At 38.5% G+C, this 25,566-nt stretch overlaps 3 protein-coding genes across 4 annotated transcripts; 1 reads left to right on the top strand and 2 right to left on the bottom strand.

The window, feature by feature from the left end:
• Window positions 1–865: 865 nt before the first annotated feature.
• Window positions 866–3,155, bottom strand: LOC135629616 (lysine-specific demethylase JMJ32-like). Its single transcript, XM_065137221.1, has 4 exons — window positions 2,404–3,155; window positions 2,154–2,332; window positions 1,601–1,671; window positions 866–1,455 (listed from the first exon to the last, which is right to left on the bottom strand). The coding sequence occupies exons 1-4, from the start codon at window positions 3,109–3,111 to the stop codon at window positions 1,325–1,327; spliced, it is 1,089 nt and encodes a 362-aa protein (XP_064993293.1). The 5' UTR covers window positions 3,112–3,155; the 3' UTR covers window positions 866–1,324.
• A 161-nt stretch (window positions 3,156–3,316) lies between these two features.
• LOC135629617 (nucleosome assembly protein 1;1-like) lies at window positions 3,317–9,222 on the top strand. 2 transcript variants are annotated; one of them, XM_065137222.1, is made up of 11 exons: window positions 3,322–3,608; window positions 3,698–3,741; window positions 3,844–3,939; window positions 6,430–6,522; window positions 6,859–6,934; window positions 7,010–7,071; window positions 7,145–7,332; window positions 7,423–7,609; window positions 7,710–7,753; window positions 8,009–8,215; window positions 8,802–9,222. In XM_065137222.1, the coding sequence occupies exons 1-10, from the start codon at window positions 3,536–3,538 to the stop codon at window positions 8,205–8,207; spliced, it is 1,062 nt and encodes a 353-aa protein (XP_064993294.1). In that variant the 5' UTR covers window positions 3,322–3,535; the 3' UTR covers window positions 8,208–8,215; window positions 8,802–9,222. The 2 variants fall into 2 exon arrangements, with proteins under 2 accessions (XP_064993295.1, XP_064993294.1); XM_065137223.1 differs by lacking the exon at window positions 8,802–9,222 and having other exon boundaries at window positions 3,317–3,608; window positions 8,059–8,214.
• Window positions 9,223–12,395: 3,173 nt separating this feature from the next.
• On the bottom strand, window positions 12,396–16,052 carry LOC135629287 (putative disease resistance protein RGA3). The gene has a single exon (XM_065136462.1). The coding sequence runs from the start codon at window positions 16,050–16,052 to the stop codon at window positions 12,396–12,398; it is 3,657 nt and encodes a 1,218-aa protein (XP_064992534.1).
• Between the last annotated feature and the right edge of the window lie 9,514 nt (window positions 16,053–25,566).

Raw genomic sequence — 25,566 nt, 5'->3', positions numbered from 1 at the left:
TTCTGCCAAGAACAGTAAAGGGGAAACTTCTGCTTCGAAAGATGTATTGAACATATTTAACAAAGATATATTGGTGCCACATCGAAAGTGGACAGGATTAAGATTGACTTATAAGAGTTTGATGAGTGTACTACTATCAACTTCAACTTAAGCATTTTGATAAGTGGTTTAGACTAAACGAAGTTGATAGGTTAGTTAGCTCATCAGGCCCGAGTCGTGTATCTCCACCAAATTGAGCCCTTATGTCAAACTGTCATAGAGTAGGGACCAAACACAATATTCTTCATGTATCAATTAGATTTTCCACTTAAAAACATATTTAATGTTTCAAGAAATATGAACACATGAACATATTCTAAAATACTAGATTTTGCAAGTAGAATATTATTCTAATAACAACATTACAGATTATGATTGAGGTCAGATACATATGTGAATTTCATACAACTAATATTCATTGTTTTTAACTTGGAGGCAGTCTACAACCTGTTGGAGTTTGGACTTGCTTCAATCTGTTGAATTTGCAAAGAAAGAGTTACATCTATTGTCTAAACACCACTGTGTGCAAAATCCAATAAAAATGTTGAAGGAGTTAACATATGCTCATCCTGATTCATATACAAAACACATGAGAAGTAATAACTTTAATATCATGGGAGAATTGCTAACTCACAAGTGCCAGAAGCAACCTTCGAACCTAAAATATAATATGGTAAAGGTTTCAAGTTGACTTGCAAATGTAAATATCTTCACATCCTTTTGCCCTAGAAAACATATGATATTGTGCAAGCTAAAAGAGTCCCACAAGGTAACCAGGCATAGTAGGGCATGGCTAAAATAAAAAAGTTAACAATAGAGAAGAATCTCGAAGAAAAATTGCACCAGGACTATTGACTTTGTCAGAAGAAAGCATAGCATGTTTTTTCATGCATAAGTATATTCCATACAGATGATATATAGGACACATGAAGAATGCCTATTGCAACCATAGGCATAAATACTTCTCTTAAAGCCTTTTACAGTGATGAGAAACAAGAATGGTTAATGCTGCTAAAAGCACTGGATAACCTTGATGGACTGTTAGATTGACAAGTTCCAGTTACTACTGTGTAAATTCTGACACAGAAACTCTCACACCAACCCTTAAAGCAGTTGCCCATCACAGTCAATAACTTGATATAACCTTTTTCCGATCTCTTATCCACATAATAACTCAAGTTAGCAAGTATGATGACTCAGAAATTGAGTAGCAATCCATTCTTTACCCATAGTCGACCAATGATAGGATTCAGCATAGTGTTCATTGAGAAGTGCATGTTATCATCTAGTCTTCTAGAGTTGCATCACAACTTGAATTGCATAGCATCCATGATGACTCCTTGGTGCAAGGAGAATAATTGACGGTTTGCAAGAAATTAAAGTATGCATACTTAATATCAAACACCATGTCATACCCTGAAATAGAAAGAAAAAAGGAAAGAAAGACCAATTAGCCAGCAATCTTTAATTGCACATGGTAGAAAGAAAAACAGAAACAGACTACAGAATTCATCAGACATGGATCTGTATATGTACAAGCACTAGTAGTACATCTACTTACAGTAATTAATAGCAATTGTCTTCCCATTGCAGTCAGGTGTTTGCCTGACATGATGAAACCACATACTTGGCCTGCATTATAATTGACAATTGTTTTCAGTCGATCAGATTTCAACTAACTCTAGTATCATTCTTTGCACTGAGAGCACAACATTTGTACTAAAGTTTTCATTCATCAAAATTCAATCTAAATTGATTGATATTTTAGATTGTTCTCATGTACAAAGCAAAGTCTTTTTCCTTAATATATGTGGACTACAAACTTCAAATTAAAGAGAAGTCAAATTGATAATTTTGAGCTGATCATCCTCACCATGAAATATACAGCAGGCATATGAGAATCAAAATTGCAAGTCAGGATAGGTTTTTCAGTGCCAAGAAGAGAAGAAGAAGTAACTATATAGGAAAGGCACTCTTGAGGGGGCAAAAAGAGGCATATTAATTTTGCAGTGTCTACAACCCAAAAAAAAGAACAAAAAGTTTGAGAAAAAGGATTAGCTTTATGGAAACAGTGTAACACATTCTTTAGAGCAGGTAGCTAAGGTGGTGCTTACAGGTAGAGCATCTCCCCTGCTTCAACAGTGCATTCGAATGGCCTAGGGCCCTCGAAGTATAAAGGGAAGGATGACCTGTGCTCCGCCATGGCCTCCGGTGATGGAGGGTATGGATCGACGCTACACCAAGGAACAAGTGTCTCAGGCTCCAACATTTCCAGCTTCAGCTCTCCCATATCCTGAAGCACATCGTACCAATAAGAAGAGAACAAGCTGAGGAGAACGCAGTGGCCAATACAGGGAAGAGTACCTCAGAGGAGGAGGAGGTTCTGGCGACATACTGGGCGGCAGGATAAGAGCGGACGTAGAGGCGGTGTGCCTCAGTGGGGGGCAGCAGGAGGAAATGCTTCTTGCCGGTCACCACGACGTAAAGGTTCTCGTAGTGATCCTTGTGGAACGACGTCTCCGACCGTCCATTGCCGATCCATAGGTTGACTGCCTCCGGGAGGCAAGCGAGCGCCTCGGTGGCCCATGGGATGTGCGGCTCCACGTCCGCCGCCAGAGCCGAGTACTCCGCCCGGAAGCAATCGTGCTGCTGCTGGGCGTAGGCTACGACCGGGGAGGACGGCGATCCAGTGGCGGCGATTAGGTGGAGGGCCTCTGAGAACTCCATGCTCCGGGAGCAGGCGGTGGCGAAGCAGAGGCCCCGGCCGCCGCCAGGCGCGGACGGCAGGGGGACGAGGGAGTCAGCGCGGCCATGGGGGGTAAGGTGGACGGAGACGGAGCGGCCGTTGAGGGCGCGGCAGAGATAGGCGTCGTCGGACCAAAGGGACCGGGCGATGGCGGGCCAGTGGAGAGTGGCGGCGCGAGAGATGACGCAGGGCTTGTTGGCGGCGACGTAGTCCCGGAGGAAGCGAAGCGGCGTGGGCGGAGACTCCAGCCTCTCCACCTCGCCGGAGGTGCCGAAGCTTAGCTCCCGCGCCTCTCTCCAAAGATCCCTCAGTCGTCGCTCCTCCATCCCCCGGTCTCCGTCGCCCGTTGACGGCGGCTCTCACATGGAACGGCCACCAAAATGTAGGGAAATTAACGGGTCGGGTTTAGTTAAAAGGAATCGAATCCGATTTGATATCGCAACCCGTTGTTATGAACGAGGATCCGCTAGGAACCCGATCGCCTGTCTTCATCCGTCTCCTCTTCGCTGTACTCTCGTCAACGACCATATTTAACGACGACGACAACGCCGCACCGCTCCGCCACACCCGCTACGTTTCCCCTCGTATCGGTTCCCGCCGCTTCCTTCCCTATTAAAAGCCCCATTTGGCAACGACCGCCATTAATAAATTCGCGCCCTCGGATCCCTAGGGCTCGTCCTCTCTCGATCTACCCCCTCTCTTGCGGCGGCGCGGCAACGGTTTCGGTTCGGGGATAGAGTTATAGCCACCATGAACGGCGACAAAGATAGCAACCTAAATCTCTCCGATCTCAGCTCCGCCCTCCCCTCCGCGTCTCGCACCGGTCTCTCCGCTTTCTTGATGTATTTCTTCTGTCTCTGTTTTTCTTTTTATGCTTATCATTTCTAGGTGTATGTTGTTTGTGATGCGTAGCTCTAAGCGCGAGGGACAGAGCGGGCGTGGTTGAGGCTATAAAGGTGCGTCTTTTCTCCACTTTTGCCCCTCTATGATTCCCTTAGTTGCCTTTTCTTTGTTGTTTGTGTGTGGTTGACGTTAGGATTTTGATTGTTGGAGCGCAGAGTAAGGTTGAGAGTCTAGCGGAGCAGCATCCGGTTATGTTGGACAGCCTCGCCCCTAAGGTCAGGAAGCGCGTCGAGGCCCTTCGGGCGATCCAGGTCCCTTTGTTTCTCCTAATGCTTAATCTTTGGGACGATTCCTGTTTGTCTCCTCCTCTCTTCCTCTCTATATGTAGATTATATATTCTGTTTAAGATCTTTGTTTGGAGATAAATAACAGCATCTTTTATGCTTTGATAGCTTGGTGTCTTTGTATTCTACATTATTAGATTCTTGGTTGTTTGATCACCTGAGGAGACAGTATCCGGTGTTGCATGGAGAGAATTTGCCCTTGTATATGGACTACATTTTGCTTTTATTTAATCCTTATCCTCTCAGCTGCTACTGTGCTTTGGTTTTTTATGCTAGTCATCAGCCATTGTGAGTTCTTGAGGGTAAAAAGGGGTGTTAAGTAGTGCAAAAGGGTATGCTTGGAGAGAGAAGAGAAATTTCTGTACAGAAGGAACGATATATAAGTTACTTTTAGCAAGTGGAACCTGATGATTGTGATGATTTGTTCACCTTCCAACACACAGGTCTATTGATTAATTCTGTAACTTGGGACTTAGTAATGATCCAGTATAGCGATGCTCTGGAATATGGTATATCACATTATCTTTTAGTTGCATGTTTTTGTTTCTTTTGTATGTGTGATGTTTAAATGTATGCTAGCATGAACTTGATGTTCTGGTATCTCCCTATACGGTTACTTATCCTACTTTCACCTCTTGTCTTTTGATTAAGTTCTGAATAATTCCTTCAAAGTGTTAAATATCTAGTTCATTCTATGTTATATTTCATTTTCTTTTGTTTTCATTCATTTCCTTTTGCCTCATATTTTGAATTTCAAAAAAGGAATGAAGTTTCCTTATCCATTTCTGAATTGCAAGGTACTTCAGTGTTTAAAATTTTACTTGCTTTGCCGGCCTCTTTGTTCTTGACATAGAAAAGCATTTTGAGTTGATGAGTCACATGCTTCCATGTCTTAAAGACGAGAAAGAAAGGAGGGACCACTGACATGATCTTAAGTCAATCAGGTGGCAGTGGTGATCTCAATAATTGACTCCAATGAATTCCTTATCTCAAGTTAAAGAATATTTTTAGGCTCAGCAGAGGTTCAAAAAAACAGAGAGCACAGGTTAAAATCTTATGCAGAACCATGAAGGTCTAATTTTCAGCTCTAGGCTCATAATGGGTGCTGAGATATAATTGTTGCTTCTGTTGATGACTTAATGGTGGACATTGACTTGTTCATGAGTTTATCTCAGAAGGGTGACATAAGTGATAGAACACTGCTATCTTGGTGGACTGAATTTTTGTTAGGGTAATGGAGCTCCTCACAGATCTGATATATGGAACCCATGTCTGTGGATCTGGCTTATCCGGCCTGTGAGGAACCACATCGTTGCTGGCGAATTTGGGGGCGAATGGTCCATCTAAATGGCTTTCCTAATTGATAATATGTAGCTTGTAGTGCTGATATATTATGCACAATGTTAAGCTGCTTGAATTGGTAGGTTAGCAACCAAGGTTTGTATCTTGTCAATGATGGTAATTATGTCTTAATTAAAACTAGTACTTTAGATTTTGAATAAAAACATAACAAACTTGTATGAAAATGATGAAAAAAAAATTTAGAATTGATAAAGCTAGGAGGATACTTATGCACGTTAATGAGTTTGGGTGATGAAAAAAAGCACCAAAAGCATATGAAGTTGAAGCTGTCAGGAGTGTGCTAATGGAAAAAAGAAGACTGTTGAATCAGCAAGATAGTGGTTTTCTTTTAGCATTAGCAACAGCAACAGCGTATATGAAAAAAAAACAATTGTCCCTAAAACAAAGAGTGATTTTAGTTGTTGGGCTAATGTGTCAGGAGCAATTGGCTACATCTAAGCTGATACAATAGAAAGCACAGAATACTCTAATATGATAAGTGCAACCAGGCAACCAATTGTATGCTGTTTTGGAAAGTTCTGTAATGCAAAATGGTGCTGCGCAAGACAGGATAAATATCTGTATAACCTAAAGTAGTCAAAATCTGTACAACTCTTTGAAAGGCCAGGGCAAAAGGCCTAGGCCTGCACAAGACAGGAACAAAGACATCATTAACTTATCTAAGCTCATATATATAACATAGATACCATCTGAAATTTCATGGATATTGTGTTTGGATGTTACATCTGAGTGTAAGACTTTCTTATGATTCTGAAATCCAGAATATATGCTAATTTACATGGACTTTTGTTATCTTTCTTCAAACATCTCCTAGAGTGAATTGGAGTATTCAGATGTAGAACACCACAGGCATCTGGCTTGTCTGCTTTAAAATGTTCTCAACTTTGCATCTAAATCAAATGCTATTACATTCTGTTTGAAACTGATGCAAAAATCTTCTGCTAGTACAAGCATCATTATAAAAATCTCTTCTCGTTCATGTGTGTATCTCTGCATTACATCTTTACATATAGGTAGCATTCAAGTGAAGTGAAAGGACAATGTCTTGATAGAATATGAGAGTTTGGTTGAATTCTTATGGTAGTTTACTTGTAGAGCCAATATGATGATTTGGAGGCAAAATTTTTTGTGGAGAAAGCAGCTCTCGAAGCGAAATACCAAAAGCTCTATGAGCCACTATATATAAAGGTATTATCCTATACTCATGTATCATTTCTGTAGTTATCTTATATGCAGGCTTTCATATTTAACATAATATCAGGATATTCTTTGAGGCTGTCTGTTTGCAGTTGTAGTCATCTTTGGAATTTTAAATCCCATGCTGTTAGGTCTTAAGGATTTGCTGCTGCTGCTGCTGATATTTCTGTTGTCTTTGGAACCCAGATTTCTTTTTTAGAAACTTTTATTGAGAGATGTAGCTTTGGATGTTTTACTTTCTTAACAAGCTCTTAACATTAGGTCTGCTAGTCTGATAATTGTATTTTCCCTGCATTCTCTTATTTATTTTTGCTGCGTGTCATTCAGCGGTATGAAATTGTTAACGGTGTGGTTGAAGTTGAAGGTGTTACAGATGAAGCTTTAACTAAGGATGCTACTGAAGGTTTTAGGCTTACCTTTTGCAATATAATCTTTTTATGTTGATAATTTGGCTGCTGATTATGATCCTTTTCTGCAGAAAAGGGTGTGCCAGATTTCTGGCTCACTGCAATGAGAACAAATGAAGTGTTGGCTGAGGAGGTAACTTGGAGGCAACATTTTCTTGTTGCCTTTTAAAATTGATTTTTAACAAGTTTCTTTTTTCTGTATTCAGATCCAGGAGCGTGATGCAGGAGCTCTAAAGTTCCTCAAGGATATCAAGTGGTGTAGAACAGATAATCCAAAGGGATTTAAGCTTGACTTCTTCTTTGATGTCAATCCTTACTTTAAGAACTCTGTCTTGACAAAAACGTATCAGATGATTGATGATGATGATGAACCAGTTCTGGAGAAAGCAATAGGGTAACCTTGTGTTATTATGGAACAACTGTTTCTTATCAATTTCTTATATTATGTTTCCCATCACAGTAACATCTGATGGATTTTGCTTAGGACTGAAATCGAATGGTATCCTGGGAAATGCTTGACGCAGAAGGTTCTGAAAAAGAAGCCAAGAAAAGGATCAAAGAATACCAAACCTATCACTAGAACTGAAAATTGTGAGAGCTTTTTCAACTTCTTCAGTCCACCTCAATTCCCTGATGATGATGATGATGATGATGAGATTGATGAAGATACTGTAAGTTAGCTACATTTTCTCTTCATTGGGAAAAATGAAACAAAATTCAAGGAGCTTGTATGCCTAACGTCGTCTTTCTTTTGCCATTTTCCTCAAATAGGCTGAGCATTTGCAGAATCAACTGGAGCAAGATTATGATATTGGGTAAAGTTTTTTCTTTTTCTCTATCTTGTTGGGTTGCACCAAGCCACCAACACGTTTATCATTTTCAAACCATGATGAAATTTTGTTCAGTTCATTGCCAATGAAATTGATGACTATATCATTTCTTTTGAGCTTTCTTCGTGATGTGGTTGCTTTTGACCAAGGTTCACTTTTTATTGGTAGCTGAAGAAAATTCTTGACATTTGAGTAGATCTTTTTAGTGGTATGATGCTGAAGCAGGTTTTGATTGTGCAGAACCACAATAAGAGACAAGATCATTCCACATGCTGTTTCGTGGTTTACAGGAGAGGCTGTTCCGGAAGATGATTATGAAGACATGGAAGAGGATGATGATGACGAAGATGGAGCAGATGATGAGGATGACGAAGAGAAAGGTGAAAACGATGCAGATGATGATGAGAAAGAAGGAAAGACCAGAAAAAAGATACACTAATTTTCAAGGTTCACTTGTAGTAACTTCTTTTTTTGGGTTTACTAATGAAAAGGAAAACTTGAAACTGATGTTGACAATTCTCTTGGTGCTTCCATTTCTACCTTCTAGTACTCCTTCTGTTACTAAATTTTGAATTAGATGATATTATTACTTCTTTTTAAGGTATCAACTCTTGACTCTTGTCAATCCTCATGACCAATGCCTGTGATAGTTTCTGCATGATGATAGTCTAGCCTGTCACTCTGATCATCCACGAGCGATAGCTACTACAAATAACCAATTTTTTGAAATCTAAACCTAATAAGTGCTACAACGACACAGTTCTGCTACTTGTTTTTAGAATGTGACCAAAAGTAATTGCAGAACTTTTCAAACTATCTTTCCTACTGGTACTTTTCAATTTCGAGATCTGAAATTTTACTGTCTTTTTAATTTGTGAAATGACTTAAGCAGTTGGTGATGGGCAGTAATTGAAGAATTGAAGTATCTGACTGCATAGTAGTTGTTCTTGTTCTTGTTTGTTGTTTCTTTCTTTCCTTTGGTCAATTAAAAGGCATCATCTTACTTGCTCTTGCTGTTATGTGATACTTGCAGAAGACCGGGGATCCTGAGCGTGGAAGCAGCGAATGGTTTTCATCATGAGGTCACTACCTACGACACAAACGAATGTAAACCATAGATTCCTTTTGAGAGGGTGACCGGCAGTTTTCTAACCTGCACTGTCATTTCATCAAGGGAGGGAGGAGAGAATGAAGAACGATGGTAGTGACGATGGTGGGTTCGGCTTCTGCTGTCCTTAATATTTCATCATCTAGGAATTTGTTGTTTCTTGCGTCATGTGGAATCAGTCTTTGATCGGTTTCACAATGAGGTACTCAAATGTGGTGGTTACCCTACTGGTTTGGTGATAATAAGGATGATGTTTCTGCCTGTTGTAGCTGTTGAACCCAAGTGTCCCTGTGGAAGTCTTTCTAGAACACAAATATACTTGTGAACAAAGCTCGAGCTTAGAAGATGGGAGACGGTCTGTATCTCTGTGGAGGTAGCTTCAGAAGAGAGAGAATAAAGTGGAAGCATCACACTGTGCTTTCTTCCCTTGTGGATCAATCAAGCCTTGCCCTTTTGTGCACTTTTTTTATTAAAGGAATATCTTGATTGAACTGTAAAGTTATCACAAAAAGCTGAGGATTACTGCTTTGGTCCACTTCAAGATGAATGATTACAGAACTGGTTCTAGCTTGGAATGCTAGATCATGAGCACATTCGTTTATCCTTCCTTTGATATGAGTTTAGGATGCAACATCGAGTTGAGATGCCAAAGTAGTACAGTCGGAGAGTATGTTCTTTGAAGACCATGGTACTGTCGCCTTCTTGCCGAGATAGCTAATGGCTTGTACGAGTCGGATCTGACTTCCCGGTTAGCGAAACCACTTCCAGGTTTAGTGTGTAGTCTCTCGTTATGGCTATAGCTCTACACCAAAGGCTTGTACGAGTCAAATCAATGTTACCAGAGGGAAGGGTGATTTAGTGTGTAGTCTCTCGTTATGGCTATAGCTCTACACCAAAAGGGTGAAGGGATGAGAGCGGCAGTTGCGGAATGTACAATCATTCATGTTTCTCCAAAGAATCTAAAGGGAGTTTGAGGCAATGAAATCAGATAAAGGGGCTGCTGGCCACTGATTTCCCTTTATAAAGATTACATACGTGGGAAGGAATTGGGCTGATGCTTTTAAACCTTCTCCAAAGTGGTTTCCATAGGAATATTTGGACTTTGGGCAAAATAGAAAGTTTTCAAATCGTTTTCCAGCCTTACCATCCTTAATCTTGGGTGTAAATAAAAGCTTTGCCTTAAGAATGTGTATGTGTCAGAAGAGGATAGAAGACCGGAATTACTGAAGAAGTTTTTTTTTTGTTCTCCATATTTATACAGGTTAGGACTCCCGGAAACGGCAACCCCCCATTGGATGAGGAGTCTAAATCCGAGAGTTATCATCAAGGAGCATAGAAATATTTATGCTTTTGATTCCATCAATTAGCGCAACATGGAATATAAATTGTTCACAATAGCTGAGTTCCATTGGTTCAGTGATTAGATTAGAAATATAAATGTAGTTGCTCCTTTTCTCTACATTGATGAAAAGTAGGCAATTGGGATATGAGAATCCCAAATGTTAATTGTGGAGAAGTTGCTTAGATGTACTCTTAGTCCATCTTAACATTATCAATCATTATAATAATTTTATGCCATTATCAAAAAAGTGTTTTTAGAGAGTTGAAGGTTCCATGGATTGATATGACCATACTTGGTAGTCAACAGGTTAACCCACATGTAGACATTAAGGTCTTTAGTAATAAGATTGAGCTTTTTAGTAGAGTCAATTGAATTTCAAAAGAAATCTTTAGTAATTTTTTTTTATTTTTTTAATGGCTTTGTCGAATACCTAATTGTTCATAACTACAGTTCTACTGGCTTAGGGGATCAAACTATGATTCCAGCTTTGGATTTTGTTGAGGGCCCTATCAACCATGATGTTTTGGTGGACCTTTGAAAGTTTACCATAGTTGATAAATATACTAGGGTTTCCAAAGAGTTTAGTGATTTGGTGCTTGATAGTAACATTACAATGTAAGAGAAAGAAATTTCTGAACCCTAGTAGTTAATCAATGAAGGCTTTGGTAGGATTAGTATATAATTTTTGGAGGCCATTGATTGCTCTAAGAATGCCATCAGCATGAGATTGAAAAGTTTTTAAATCGAAAGGTAGGATTTTTCCTTTAACAACTCATTCGTTAAGAATAATAGATAATAAGTGTTGAATAGTAATAAAAAGATAGAGGAAACGAGAGTCGCTCTAGTTTGACTATGATTCATTGATATGATAAGTGAACTATAAGAAATTAAACGAAGAAGATAGAAAGATAAAAATTGTAGAAGAAGCTATGTTTCTCATTGAGATATTCTCCCTATTTATACAGGTTATAAGGAAGGATTTTCTTCAACAAAGCAGCGAGATTTCCTTATATAGTTGCGTGAGGATGCATAAGCCTGAATCTAGTAAATAAATTTAGAGAAAAAAATAAAAACTTTAAGCGAGTTTATGAGCACAAGTTGTAAAACACCTTTTTTATGTCTAATTTTTTCTTTTAGATTTATGGATAGAATAAACAAATTCATTAGTCATGATGATGTTATCGTATATATTCTTGCCAGGAACAAGAGCTGCTTGTTCATGGCTAATAAACTGGTTAAGAAGTGGTTTGATTCTATTGGGTAGGGTTGTGGCAAAAGACTTGTAAATGATATTACCCATTGCTATGGGTCTATAATCTTGAATTTTGGAGGCATTGGGATTCTTACATATGAAAATATAAGTAAAGTTTTACCCCAGTTAGGTGGGAGAAAGCTATTTGTGTGAAATGAGGGTCATCAACGTTACAGAAAGTAGTAGTGAAGCAGAAGTCCAGGAGTTTGGTGCACTAAAGACTGAAACAATATTCTTCTTATCCTGCATGAAGAGGAAGCATGAAATATGTTCTACTTGGTTGAATCAAAGCATGAAACAACATGTAAATCCAGCTCAAATGAACATAAAAAACCAATGAATACTTGACTAAGTGTTCATTTAAAGCAAATATAAAAGAATAAGCATGCTTGCATTCAGGATTTTCCATGTTATATCATACAAGGATTTCCCGCTTCCATGCACGCTTCTCACATTGTTGTGGGGTCCCCCTGGAACAATCATATGGTGGTGTGCCTGTTATGAACTCGCTAGCAATTCACAGGATGAAAAAGAAGGGTTCTTTACAGCACAATTTATCAACAGAGAGGAGTGATCGTAGAAATTTTAGTAGAACATATAGTAACATGATTAGCATATCGAAGATTGTAGCTTTAATTTTTTCTTTCTTCGAGGCCTTCGTCGAAAGCTAGTCGGGTGCAAGGGGGATGTGACTGGACATAATACCCTCAACAACATGCACTTCTTCTTTCAGCTTTCTAAGACGATAGATGATGACGGGTGATGTGACTGTGCCTTTAGACCATCACAAATATGCACTTTTCTTTAGCTTCCTGACGCAAAGTCGAAGCAGCAGATGCTGAGTACCTCGAAAAAAGAGAGGATCAATCATTGGAAATCTAACAGGAGCTGGCGGAGATTCATCTGCGATGCCGTTTGCTGCTGCTTATTTCAGTAAGGGACAGCCTTCGACGGTTACTCGGAGACCATGGCTTCTTTTCAGACCTCTGGGCCTGGAACGCAGCACGGGGCAAGCAGAGAAGGACAGCAAACGGAGAGAAGTGAGATCGTTCAACCACTCCGGTAGACTGTTCATGCTCCTGCAGCAAATTATCTTTAGGTTTTGGAGGGAGGTGAGCTGGTTTATCCCCTCCGGCATACATGTCAGGTTGTCACATGCAGAGATCTCAAGCTCCTCAAGTGAGGTCAGGCCCCAGAATCCATCGCAGGTCGAGGACGCCCATAGATCCTGGCACGAGAAGACGGAGAGCTTCTTGACATGGCTAGCCATTGATTTCAGACCTGCTGCTGAGCGATAGAGCTTCTCGTTGTTCAGCCATATTGTCAATGTTGTAATGGATGGGAGAGGATGATCGGGTGGCTCAAGTTTAGGGCATTGCATAAATGTGACATGAGCAAGACGAGGAAACAGATTTTTCCTTACTTGCTTCCGGCGGTAAGTATTATTTCCGTCCGCATCATCGTCCTCAGGCATTGACCATCTCTTCAAGTTCGGCATTTGAGAAAGAGCGAGCCTCTCCAACGAGGGAAATGTGCCAATCTGACCATAAAATGAGCCCTCCAGTTCAACGACAGCATCCATGCCACTTATCTCGACGACCTTGAGATGAGGTAATTCCCCGAGTGGTGGTAGACTTTTGCATTTTTTCAGAGTGAACAACCTGATACGGAGGAGAGATTTAAGATGTAGAGGTTCTTTAGTCATCCATGAAGGTAATTTCTCTTCTGTGTAGAGGATCAGCTTCAGCGACCTCAAATTTGGGTTCGGTTGAAGGGCGTCAGCCACGAGCTTTACCGTATCCACAGGAGCATTCTCTTTGACGTCCCAATAGAATTGTTCCCAGCGCAGTGTCAATGCTTGAAGTTTCTCTTTCTTCTCTATCATGGCTTGTCGAGCAAGTTCCGGGTCGTCTACGTTGTTGAGTTTATCTAACCAAAGTTCGCCTTCGAGGTCTTTTAGTGGCTGCAGCTCCATGAAGCTTCGTCCAGGCTCTTCACTTGCAATGTATCTTGGCAAACTCTTGAGGCTGGATAATCTTCCCACATCCGAAGGCATGCGGCTCAGCGAGGCACAGTGCAGCGTGTTCAAAAGCTTGAGATTCTTCATCACGCTCTCCGGTTTGCTTTCAGGCAACTCCTCGAGGAAATGACAACCTTCGAGGTCCAACTTCTCCAAGTTTAGGAGCTTACTGGTTGATTTTGGAAGCCTCTGAATCCTCCGACAGTAAGCCAGTATCAAGGTCTTCAAGCCTCGAAGTTTGCCGATGGATGAAATAAGTGACTTGAAGCCGATTTGTGACAGGTTGAGGTACTCCAGTCTCGAGAGTTTGCCAACCCAATTAAATGACACCTCTGCAAGTAAAAGACAACCTTCGAGGTCCAACTTCTCCAAGCGTCGGAGCCGATCGATTGTTTTCGGAAATCTTCTAAGCTTCTCGCAGTGAGAGAGCTTCAAGATCTTTATATTACTGAGGGTGCCGATTGAGTCGGGGAGTTCTTCGATGTCACTTCGTGAGACATTGAGGTAAACCAGTTTGGACTTCTCAACCCCAGGAAGCAAGTCGCGGAACGTAATTCCACGTACATGCAACACTCGCAAGAACTGGAAAGTTTTGGCCTTATTACCGTCATTGATGTCTCTGACCCAGCACTTCTCATTGGTTGATGGACCCAGCAGCAGAAGGGTGCGCAGCCACCACGGTGGGCCTTGGAAGAGCAGGTCCGTCGGAAACCCTGATGACTCTGGTTCGCAGATAAACGACAGGTGTTGGCAGATACGTGGGTCGTCATCTTGGTCAAGCTGCAGCAGATCGAAGGAACCAGGCGACAGCGTTAAGTAGACTTTTCTGGAGCTGACGTGCTGTGCAAAGTAGGGGAGCAGGTCGCGCAGTTTGTACGCCGCTCCGCGAGGTGTGCTTTCATGATCATGTTCGTCCTGCGGCTCGCAGAGGACGAAGGCGCCTTCCCGCATGAATGCCTCAAAGCAGCCATCGGCCTCTTCCAGCGACATCGAGTTTTCTGCAGCCCACAAGTCGACGATCTCCTCCCTGCAGAAATGGTGATCTTCCGGGAACAGCGACAGGAACGTGAAGCAATTATGGAGCTTTTCTGATACTAGACTACGCTCATGATCATAGGTCAACTTGTCATACATCCGTTTCAGGTCAGAAGAGAGTCTAGGAAGATCTTGACTTACTCGAGGAGCTCCAAACTGCGAGAGGTCAGGCAGCAGATACTCACGCACTGGTCTGCATCGCATCTTCTTTGCCATGATGATCACCGACAACGGGTGGCCATGGCACTCCTCGATGATCCATGGATTCCAAAAGTGATGCTTGTCTGGTAGGTGGTGTAGCGATGCATGCTCTTTGAACAGCCGCCAGCTTTCTTCTCTCGTCAAGGAAGGCAAACTGCAGGAAGGTCTGCTCTGCGTGGTTGACTCGATATCGGTGTCGGTCGTGGTCAAGATGACCGTACTTCCGTTCCCGCCTACTTCACGCAAGACCTGCATCAGTCGTTCCCACAAATTCGGACGAGCCACGTTGACGTCCAGCAGAACAAGCAAAAATCTCACGCCGACCAGCGATTGCCGAATATTCTCCACTGCAGACTGGAACCGATCTGCGTTGTCAAATCGTCGCAAGGAGGGATGGCCTTCGCGATCCGTGACTGCGAAATCGAGCGGCGGTTGGGATTCGTCTTGTTCTTCTTCTCTTACTATGAGGCCTCTTGCGGCACTCAGCTCAGAAAGTGGTAGAGGGCGACCACGGATGACACGTGGGTGAGCTGCTGCTCCATTACTGAAATTTCTACCAACGAGCATTCGAACGTCAAAGTTTCGTCGTTGATCGCTGTAAATGTACCGGGCAAAAGTCGACTTCCCTGTCCCCGCCATGCCAACTATGGGGATGACGGCGACTCGTTCGCCATGGTTGAGCGATCTAATAATCTCCTCTTTGTTCTCCTCTCTTCCGTAAAAGATTGCAGGCAACAGAGCGGCATCGGATTGGCTCGAGTCTTCCTTAGAGAACACCCTGACCTTTGCCTCGTTCGCCATTCCTTCAAACTTCCTCACCGCACTCTTCAACCTGCAACCGGCAACAAAGTTGAGCACCGGCGGGATGGAATAGAAGAGCTCACGTGCTGCGTCCGCCACCCAATCCTTCGGCCCTCGTGGCAGCTGCCCGAACTTGATCATATCCAGTATATCATCCGCACGCAGGACCGCCACCTCCAGATCTTTCACCCACGTTTCCACGTTCTTTTCGTGCTCCGGTTGCTTCTCTGCAGCTTCGCAGGCCCATTGGATGATCCAGAGGCTATCCACCAGGCACGACAACTTGCAAGAGAGGCACAGACGCTGCATCGACCTGTTCTTTGCAAGGCAGGCGGCCTTCGTCTTCAGCCGTCGCACGTCCGCTGCTAACGCTATCGACTTGGATGTCTCCATCTTCACAGTCCACCGTTGTGGCAAGAAATGGTGAGATCTCTGAATCAGGTGACAAAGAACTTGGTTATTAGCTGGTGAGGAGCAGCTCAAAGGGAACACTGGAGTAAAGAAGAGGACTGGAATCATCGCCATGCAAGGGCCTTTGATCACTTTTCTTCTGACAAAGCGGGAACAACGAGCCTGGCATTAAAAGCAACACAGTGCTTAATTGATACGCCATGTACATGCGTCCACCACCACGAACTCACTTGATCAAATAAACATGTACTTTATTCCTATCTTGCTTTGCATTTTATTGGTGGTAGAATTTAGATAAAGGGAATAAATATAATTCATGGTGGGAGTTACATGTGTGACCCATTTCTTATTATATCATAAGAAATAATACCCTAATTATTTTGCTTCCACTTTTGACACCCTGGAAAAACAGGGCAGTGACGGGCAAGCTGGGTGATTAGTTATATATCATATAAGTCGATTCCGGTAATTTAACACGCTTAGCAACCAAAAGTCAATCGGGTTGAGATCACCTTCATCAAATCGGATGTTACGAGTTGAAAGTGGCTGACTTGATAAAGTGACCTTGGTCACTGTTCATATACGGAAATGATCGACGGATGAATCGATACCTCTACTAACCCTTCGTGATGATCCGACTCGACTCGACCCCTTGGATGTTTAAGTTAGAGAGACATAGAAAGATTAATAATGTAAATAAAAAAGTGAAGAGTTCTTACCCGCTTATCCTGACTTAGCCCGAGGCTTAGCTTTTATACCTAGACACTGGATAGAGTGGATGGTCTCTGTTAAAACCCCCCTTACCCTACGTGGCAAAAGCATTTAATGTGGGCAGCTTGTTGGCATGTGCCCCTAGGAATAATGCTTGAGGACTATCGAGGTGAGGCCTCCGATCTATATTCCTTACTTCTTTGGGTCAAACAGGGTGTGGTTCCTTCATCATCCGTCCGAAAGGGAAGGCTAGTGAAGTCGGTCGATGCTGTTGAATCTCAGATTTTTATAATGAAATCAATCGATGAATTAATGATCTAATCCATGTCTTGAGATAAGTGACCCAAGACTAACTACGATCATGAAAAAGATAAAACAATTAAAAAAAAAAATCAAATGTTGGACCAGAGTCAATGATCGAGCATCGAGCCGGATGAGTCGGGGGATACACCGAAGGATCGAATGGTGTAGTGAAAGCTAGCCGGGAGTTCATCGAAAGCTCGTCGAAAGTTCGCCGAGAGTTCGTCAAAAGATCGTCGAGAGTTCATCGGATGTTCATTGATATCTTATCTAGCATTCTATGAACGGATCAATAAGTGATCTAGGACTAATTACGATCGTGAAAAAGGCATAACAATTAAAGAATAATCGAATGTTGGGCCAGAGTTAATGATTGGGCATCGAGCCGGATGACTCGAGAGATACACCAAAGGATCAGACGATGTAGTGAAAGCTCATCGAAAATTCGCCAGGAGTTCACCGAAAGCTCACCGGAAGTTCGCTGGAAGTTCACCAAGAGTTCGGTTAAACAATTGACGAGTCAGATAACTTAGATTGCTTGTATCGTTATTGTTTTAGCCTTAACTATCGTAATTAGGATTTTAGTTTGAGTTAGTTTTGAGAGAAATACTACTAACTCAATCAGGGGCCAATTGAGCCCAAATTAGGGTTGAATTGGGCCAATTGGATGACCCATTCAGCCACTTAGAGCCATGTCAAGCAATGGCACCGATTAGACTGAGCGGTGGAACTGCTTGTGGCTCGGCCTCCCTAGTGGTCTGAGTGATGGTACTGTTGGCCATTAATGCCTACAGGATGTAGTGCCACCTAGACAAGCGGTGGTCTCACTAGAACCCAGTCTTCAAGGCTTTGTCAGGCAGTAGTACCATTCAAACTAAGCGATGGTACCACTAGTGTAGGGTGTGTCAAGCGGTAGTATCGCCCAATACTAGCGGTGGTATCGCTAGTACCCTGAAGACCCAAGATGAGATCTTTTTTTGCTCCATTTTTTAAGTCATTTGGGGCCTATAAATATCTTTTTCATCCCTGCTCGAAACATATAAAAAGAACTTGAAAAAACTTATGTGAAACTCTATTGTAATTCTGCTAGAATTCCCCTCTCCATCTCTAAGTGTGAACTCTATTTAAGGGAGGGTTGTGAGAGCTGTAAAGGTTGTCTCATAAACCTGTAAAAAGGAGAAAAGAGTCATAAAAGGGTAGTTGATTTTCTCCCATTGAAGGAAGATCAATAGTGGAAGTGGATATAGGTCACAATGATCAAACCACTATAAAACTGGTGTGTTCTCTTTCTTCTCTACTAGTTACTTACTTTGTAACTACTTTACATCTTCATCACTCTCTTACGAACATATTTAAGCTTAAACATCTTTTCGATACAATTTTATCATATAAATTTTCACGATCGATGTAGTTTTCCAAAAGTACTAATTCGCCCCCCATCCCCCTCTTAGTGTAAGCATAAAATCTGTAATCATGCTATCTGTAATGCGAAAAAATTTTATGCCAAGATTGAAATCAAATCTTATTAGATCTAACAATATATTACAATGCATACCTTTCTTGTTGTTCAGAATAATAAACCTTATATGATCTACAAGCGCTCCATCGTCGAATCTGTCGTCGGATCTGAAATATCAATCTGCAGGATCTGTAAAGAGAACTAGATCCTTCTCCTCTCTTCCTATCTTTTCATAGGACCACCTAGATTGATGGATTAGGGGAGGAAAGAGGGAGATTGAGAGAAAAACTTTAATCTCCCAATTGTTTGTTTGTTGCACTCAGATGCGTACATGAACCCTAGAGGTCCTGTCTATCAGATACGCACTTAGCCCCTAAAGGTCATGTTTATTTACAGGCGAGAGCAGAGAATCTAGGATAAGTTATTAGTAGAGTTCCTCCCATTAAGTGTATCTCCTAAAGAATCCTACTTTAATTGAACTTCTTTTCTATTGGCCAATAACCATAATCAGAATCCAATCATATCTATAATATATCTTACCTAATTAAATAGGGCCATATAATCTAACATTCTCTCACTTGGTCTAGTAATTAGTAAGATACAAAAAGACTTAAAAATAAAAAATAAATAAATAAATAAAATTTATTTAAAAAATAATTTGTCTCATTCTGAAATTTTTAAAAAACTATATACACATGTGCAAATTTTAAAATAGGCCAATAAGTTCAATAATTATAATAATACTATATTAAGTCTGACTAACAATATGAGTCATAGTGGTTGTATGCCATCAGTGTCACACTCACTTCCTTCTATGTACCGCAATATTGTCAGCTTTTCTTAATGCAGTCCAAAATGACCCCTATAATTTGTCTTATCAAGATAATCCTGTCATCACATTCAACCATAATATATACATACATAATTGTGAATAGAATAGCAGAAACAAATAACTTTAAGTACGTAAGCAAGAATGCCAATTATAGTATCCACTCAAACATGCATCACGATAACCTTTATGGGTTGCTCCCAAGCCCAATCATAAGAACATGTTCTTTCAAAATACCTTAGACTGTAAGTCCTAAGTGAATGGATCATCAATCAATACAGTGGAACTCAAGTAATTAATTGACATTGGATGTTTCTGGACTATCTTCTCTAACCATAAGTACTTTATACCATAATGCATATAGATACAATAGTGCTTGTCATTCTTAGAGAAGAAACCTACTGCAATATTATAAAATATCTTTAACGACTTGGTAATTGAGTCTGACTATACCAAGTCCTGAGATAAAAATTTTGCAGTCCAAAAATTTGATTAATGGCCTCAAAGCATGCCACAAAATCAACTTCTATTATTATTAATAATAAATTGCCCCTTTAATTGATATAGATATTAACTGTAAGGTGGACTTCCTATTATCGAGATAATTTATACAATTAGCATTTGAAAAATATCCTTATTTCAAGTTGATATAATTTCATACATGTGAGCATATAATCCTTTGTCCCTTCCGGATATCTTATTAATTTCTTCGTAATCCTTTAGTGTTTTTACTTCTTGGTAACTCCAATATATACCCAATATTTTAACTGTAAAAAATGATATCTTTTCTAACACAAGCTTAAGCATTGACTTCCAACTACGCATATACAAAGAATATCTTCTTTATCTGATTCTTTTCAAGTCATTTTAAAGTATTTACTATTGACTAGAACTTTGCTTTTATGATTGACTGAACAAAGCTTTACATTAAATCTTTTCAAGACTCGGTTGATATATCCTTTCTAAGACAATCTTCATAATCATTGAGGAATATCCTTGAATTACTCAATATTAATAATATAAGATGTCTCATTCATATCAACCATATTAAAACTCTTAGTCACAAATTCTTGATTTAGTATAATAAATCAAGATCACTATTGGTAAGACAAAATATTATCCATATATAAGACCAATATAATAAACTTACTCCCACATATATAAATACTGATTAATAGTATTTATCTTAAATCTAAAAATAATGATATCAAAAACCTTTATATATCATTATCTTGAAGCTTGTTTAAGGTCATAAATGGATTCCATACCAAACTTTATGTTTTTTTTTAAATAGTAACCCATATAAAGCTAGATCTTTTAAAAATATTTTTATATTATTGTGATATAACTAAAACTCATAATGAGTCACTAATGTCATGATGATTCTTAACGAGTTTATTAAAAATCTCGTTATGGTTGATGCATTCTTTATGAGCAAAACTTTTAATCACAAGTCTGACCATTATATCGTTCGACATTATCCTTTGAGTCACATTTATATAATAGACTCTTTTACAATTATTGGACAATTCGATAAATTTATCAGACATCATTCTGGTTATTAATTTTAACTCTTCTTTTATTGCATCATATTACTTTTCAGAATCATTACTTTTCATGATCCATGATAAAAAAATAAGGGATCCATTCTGATTCATATATCATAATATAATTCTTGTAGATATACAACATAATAACCATAAATGATATGATTCCTTCCCCTTTAAGATATTCTCAAAGTTATCAATTATAGTTGTTCTACAAGATCATTAACAATGATATCAATATACTGTGGGAGTTTAGTAATGTTATTTTGTTGTTCACTTTTATCAAATCATTTAATGATTTGAGTAACAACAATCTCTCGAATAATAAAGGAGTATTAACTTGTATATCCTCTATATCAAAATTAAATTTCGAGATTTTCACTCCTATTGATTTGTTATTTTATAGGAATCTTACGTTATCATATTTAATTGTCATCATACTATGATTAGAGCAATAAGATATGTACCCCTTTAAACTTTTTTGAATAGATAATAAAATATTTAGAAATAATTATTAAATCTAATTTTGTTTTATGTGAGTTGAAGATCCTTATCTCCATAAGACAATATCAAATATGTAAATATCTTAAGTTTGATTTCTTATCATTTCATAACTTAAAAGAAATCATGTAATTTACATACTAGGAACACCATTCAAGATACACATAATTGTCTTTGGAGCTTCTTCTCATATTGATTTGGATACAAAAGAATAATCCATTATGCTCCTAATCATATCTATAAAGTACGATGATACCTTTCAGCAATCATATTCTGCTATAACATATCTTGTAAATCATATACCTTATTTTTTCAAGAATCTAGCAAAAGAATTATAATTGGGTTCATCATAAATACCATAAAATTTATCACCCTTATCAGATATGATGATCTTGACTTTTCTATCTAATTGTCTATCAACTTCATTTATATACACTTCAAGAGTGTAAACGGTCATAGATTTTACATGAAATAGATATATATAATCATACCTCAACGAGTTATTTATATGGTGATAAAATGTCTCTCTTTAATGAGACGAAAGCATAGAGCAATAAACATAACCTCAAGGAGTTTATAAAACTACATTTCACTTCAATATTTAATTGTAGGATCATTGTAAACTTATGATTCATATTAATTTTTTATAGACTATTATACAGAATTCAAAGGTTAATTTTATTGAATTAACCTACGTTCACAACCACCAAAAGGAAAATAATATTATAATAATTCTAGGTAAAGAACTCAAATTCCCAGAATTATAAGAACACAACATGAATTCTCAAGATTTATCAAATTGAATCATCTTTAGATATAAGCAATAAATATAAACTAATATCGCTTTCACTTTAAGATAGATTCCCTACATTGATAAATATCTCATTCTCTTTTGGTTTTATCCCTTTTTATTTTTTTTAATGAATATCCATTATTGGTAACATATGATGAAGCATCAAACTAATCCATCAATAATATCTATAATATTTTATTTGAACCATATAAAGGTTATATTTATATCTTTTTCATTTCAAATCAAATCTTATAGTATATTTCTTCTTCACATAACTTTATTTGCTACAAAAGTAATACTTTATTATAAAGATATTCTTTTATGAGTTTATATAGTAATTATAAACTTGGATGGACTTACGCTTCATCCTTATTTTAGTGTTACTCAACTTGAGTAATACTCAAAATATTACGAGTCTTGACCTTACAGCTTTATCATTTATTTTGAGGATATAATTTTGAATTCCTCAAATACTATCATAATAAGGTGTCAACTAATGACTTATTAGAAAATTTAAATTAATCCTTAAATATTCTCATACGCTAGTTGTAAACTGTACTGAAGTCTAAGTATCATAAAATTGAGTCTTTCATACCTTTCTTGATCAATCACCTCAATTATTTATTTCACAGACCTTTTAGCAATTTGTGTTTTGTTCAATTAATCTGATCAAGGTCTCACTCACTCAATACAACTTGCATATGCTCAAACCATTTATTTCAGAAAGTATAGGGACATTTACAAAAATATAAAGGAAGTACCACTATAATAATATAACATTAATGCTTTGAGTTTCCAAAATATGATGAACTACTGATATCATTTATGTTTCACCTTTGGGTAAAATATTGACATATCTAATATTCACTCAAGATCACTTATGGAGGACTGATACCATCCTTGTGAAATAGTATTGTTATCTTTGGGTATACAACCCTAAACTGCATGAATATCCAAAACAGTATCATCCTACCCCATCACATAATTATTTGAAATAGATTCTCCTTTGGGATTATCTAAATCTCATAATTATATGTGTCATCGTGAATATTATTTTATTTAATGTCATTTACGATGAATTCTATAATGTATTTTATAGATTATTGATCTAGATCACTTTGGTGGCTGTAAGACTAATACAAAAAGATAAAATACAATCTAAAATATCCCATTAATGACATGAACTTTATTGTAATTCATATTCTATAAGCCTATCATCCTAGGCTACTTTGGTAACTATCGATCAAATAAAACTTAGGAAAATAAATTACAAATAATATTCACTAAATTTTTTTATCCTGATTCATGCTGCCATTGTGAATATTATTTTTTTAAATATCATTTAGGATTAATTTCATAATATATTTTATAAATTATTGGTCCAGGTCACTTTGGTGGCAGTAGGACCAATACAAAAATATAAAATAAAATCTAAAATGTCCTATAAATGATAAGACCTTTATTGTAATTCATATCACAAAAGTCTATCATCCTAGGCCACTTTGACAACTACAAGTCAGATAAAACTTAAGGAAATGAATTATAAATAATATTCATCAAAATTTTTTAATTTATGCTAAGCAGTTCAATAATAGAATAACAATCGTAATAATTATTGAACATTAATGCTAAGCAGTTTAATAATAAAATAATAACCATAATAATTATTGAACATTAATCAGTAAAAAAAAACTCATATGATAATTATGATAACATATAAATCATGCCTTAATATGAAAAGTAACATTATTTCATAATTTTAAATATATACATGTGAATAACTAAATAAATATTCAAGAACAATAATTAGACTTTATTTATCACATGTATAATCAATAATTTATATGAGAAAATTATAAAGTAAATCATAATTTATAGTTTTTTTTAAATCAAAATTATCACATGCCGGTGCGCGGTTGCCACGCCGTGGCGCGGCCTGTGCTGCCTGTGCCCGCGCACGACCGCTGCCACTGCCCTGTGTCCACCGGGGAAAGTGGCTGCCACCATCTACCGCCACCGCCCTTCCGTAGGCGCCTTCTGCAGGCGCCACCATTACGCGTGAGGGCGGCCGCCGCCTTGACACGGGGTGCAGCTGTCACCTTTCACAGGCACCGTGTTCATAGGCGATGCGGGATGCCCATGGTGCTGCCACCGCCCACAAGCAGATCGTTGCCCGCGCACGATCGTGATACGTGGCTGCGGGGTGATACCCGACCCTTCGTCGACAACGATCAATAGAGATGATCGTCTCAATAATCGTCTCAATAACATCGATGATAGTCAATAGTAAATTCATCGATCAAACATATCCGACAAATCATTCGAGCATCGTAAACAAAAATAATAGATCTAATATATTTGATCTAAAAAACTTGGCTATGATACAAATTGTAAGCATAAAATCTATAATCATGTTATCTGTAATGCGAAAAATTTTTATGCTAAGATTGAAATCAAATCTTATTAGATCTAACAATATATTACGATGCATACCTTTCTTGTTGTTCAGAATAATAAACCTTATCTGATCTAGAAGCGCTCTATCGTCGAATCTGTATATCAAACTGCAAGGATCTGTAAAGAGAACTAGATCCTTCTCCTCTCTTCTTATCTTTTCAAGGGGAGGAAAGAGGGAGATTGAAAGAAAAACTTTAATCTCTTAATTGTTTGTTTGTTTGTTGTACTCAGATGCGTACATGACCCCTAGAGGTCCTGTCTATCAGATAGGCACTTAGCCCCTAAAGGTCTATCTAGAGGTCCTGTCTATTAGATACGCACTTAGCCCCTAAAGGTCTATATATTTATAGGCGAGAACAGAGGGTCTAGGATAAGTTATTAGGAGAGTTCTTCTCATCAAGGGTATCTCCTAAGGAATCCTACTTTAATTGAACTTCTTTTCTATTGGTCAATAACCATAATCAGAATCCAATCATATCTATAATATATCTTACCTAATTAAATAGGGCCACATAATCTAACACTTAGTGCCGACTTGATCCTGACAATTGGTATCAAAGCCAGGTTACTCTCTATTAGGTTTAAAACCCAAGAGAGATTACTTTTGTCGGTAATCAAGTGGGTCATTCTATCACTCATCCTCCTATGTTTAATGAGACAGACTACATGCATTGGAAAACTAGAATGAGAATTTTCTTGCTTTTTATGAATTTTGAGTTGTGGAACATTGTTGAAAGTAGTTTTTAGAAGTCTTCTTAACCAATGAACGAATGAAATGATTTGGAAAAGAAGACTTTTTCCTTGAATGCTAAAGCGATGAATACTTTATTTTATGCTCTCGATAAAAATGAATTTAATCGAGTTTCTATATACAAAACTACACATGATATTTAGCACACATTCGAAGTTATACATGAAAGTACAAGTAGGGTTAAAGAGTCAAAAATTAATCTTTTGGTTCATAGCTATGAGTTGTTTCACATGAAACCAAGCGAGTCTATTAGAGACATATACACCTATTTTACGAATAT

The sequence above is a fragment of the Musa acuminata genome, chromosome BXJ3-1 (genome assembly GCF_036884655.1).
Source record: "Musa acuminata AAA Group cultivar baxijiao chromosome BXJ3-1, Cavendish_Baxijiao_AAA, whole genome shotgun sequence".
Classification (NCBI taxonomy): domain Eukaryota; kingdom Viridiplantae; phylum Streptophyta; class Magnoliopsida; order Zingiberales; family Musaceae; genus Musa; species Musa acuminata.
Note: the sequence above shows the minus strand (reverse complement) of the source record. Positions and strands in the feature narration are given on the sequence as shown.

What these genes read in the sequence shown, in the direction of transcription:
- LOC135629617 (XM_065137222.1), top strand. Translation starts at nt 3,536, where the DNA reads ATGAACGGCGACAAAGATAGCAACCTAAATCTCTCCGATCTCAGCTCC. An exon ending in GCGTGGTTGAGGCTATAAAG is followed by an intron (nt 3,742 to 3,843) that starts GTGCGTCTTTTC and finishes GTTGGAGCGCAG; the next exon opens with AGTAAGGTTGAGAGTCTAGC. An exon ending in ATGAGCCACTATATATAAAG is followed by an intron (nt 6,523 to 6,858) that starts GTATTATCCTAT and finishes CGTGTCATTCAG; the next exon opens with CGGTATGAAATTGTTAACGG.
- LOC135629616 (XM_065137221.1), bottom strand. Translation starts at nt 3,111, where the DNA reads ATGGAGGAGCGACGACTGAGGGATCTTTGGAGAGAGGCGCGGGAGCTA. An exon ending in GCAGGGGAGATGCTCTACCT is followed by an intron (nt 1,672 to 2,153) that starts GTAAGCACCACC and finishes ATTATAATGCAG; the next exon opens with GCCAAGTATGTGGTTTCATC. An exon ending in GACAATTGCTATTAATTACT is followed by an intron (nt 1,456 to 1,600) that starts GTAAGTAGATGT and finishes TTTCTATTTCAG; the next exon opens with GGTATGACATGGTGTTTGAT.
- LOC135629287 (XM_065136462.1), bottom strand. Translation starts at nt 16,052, where the DNA reads ATGGCGATGATTCCAGTCCTCTTCTTTACTCCAGTGTTCCCTTTGAGC.